Source organism: Fusarium pseudograminearum (genome assembly GCF_000303195.2).
Source record: "Fusarium pseudograminearum CS3096 unplaced genomic scaffold Unplaced201, whole genome shotgun sequence".
Lineage (NCBI taxonomy): Eukaryota > Fungi > Ascomycota > Sordariomycetes > Hypocreales > Nectriaceae > Fusarium > Fusarium pseudograminearum.
Window position 1 is genome coordinate 1 of NW_017607775.1, and position 1,131 is coordinate 1,131.

Genomic DNA, 1,131 nt, shown 5'->3' on the forward strand with positions numbered 1-1,131 from the left:
TAATATTATACTTTATAAATAAGATTATATTTAATATAACCCCTTTTAACTTAATTATTATATTAATAAGGTTAAATAATTATTAAAAGGAAGCTAACTGCTTATTTAAAGCAGTAATAATATCCTTAATAAGATACTTAATATCTTTATAGGTATAAGCTATAGTAGTCTAATTACTAAATTAAAAGTTATAATAAAAAGTAAATATTTTAACTATAAATTAAATTAGCTTAATATATTATATATTAAAAGAAAGTATAAGCTATTATTAAAAATTTATAGCTTTATTTTAATATAGAGTTTTATAATTAATAAGGTAGCCTTATAGCTTTACTTAAAAGTCTATTTTTTATAAGTAAATAGGGTTAAGTTAAAGTAGTTAAATAATAGGTAGGCCTAATTATATTACTAAACTTTAACTTAAGAGATTTAACTTTTAATTTCTCTTAATTTAACTTTTTATATTAGGGATTACCTATAGATTAGCTAAAGACTTATTACTAATTAGCTATAACCTTTATCTTTTTAATACTCTTATAATTACCTCCCTTTTTATAATTTTAGCCTTTAGAATTATTTAATAATAGCTTTATATAGCTTACCTATATATAGTTATAAATCTTAATAGAAATTATTATAGCTATATTCTTTATTAATAATTATAAACTCTTTTATATAAAATACCTAATAAAGCCTTATATTTTAAGTAGTAATAATTAATAGCTATTAATAGCTATTAAGACTATAAATTACAGTTAATTACTTTATTAGCGCTTAATCTATATAATTAAGTATTTCTTTATTAATTTTATTAAGCTTTTCTCTTTTTTTTTTTCTTTCTTTATTAATTAATATCTTTTTATTATTAACTTTTATATTTTATTATTATTTATATTATTATAATCTCTTTATATTTTTTTACTATTATTTATATTATTATTATAATAACTTTTTTTATTCTCTTTCTCTTTTTTACTATTATATCTTTTATACTTATAATCTATAATATATTAATAAGCTTTTTATTTATCCTTATTAAGAACTTTAGTAATTAAATTAATAATAAAAGCTTTTACTATTTCTATATACTTTTTATTAATTATAATATTTATTATATTTATATTATTAATA

The 1,131-nt window shown here is 15.3% G+C and overlaps 1 protein-coding gene across 1 annotated transcript, besides 6 other annotated features; it reads right to left on the reverse strand.

Moving 5' to 3' along the window:
* Positions 1-88: a repeat region.
* An 82-nt stretch (positions 89-170) lies between these two features.
* Positions 171-281: a repeat region.
* Positions 178-315: a repeat region.
* A 15-nt stretch (positions 316-330) lies between these two features.
* Positions 331-1,088, reverse strand: FPSE_11274 (uncharacterized protein; the record flags this gene model as incomplete). The annotated part of the gene is made up of 7 exons (XM_061988469.1): positions 331-342; positions 545-548; positions 603-620; positions 685-694; positions 754-779; positions 994-1,000; positions 1,077-1,088. Coding segments are annotated over 7 exons (89 nt in total), but the record flags the coding sequence as incomplete, so codon positions are not given.
* Positions 604-683: a repeat region.
* Positions 775-997: a repeat region.
* Positions 1,049-1,131: a repeat region.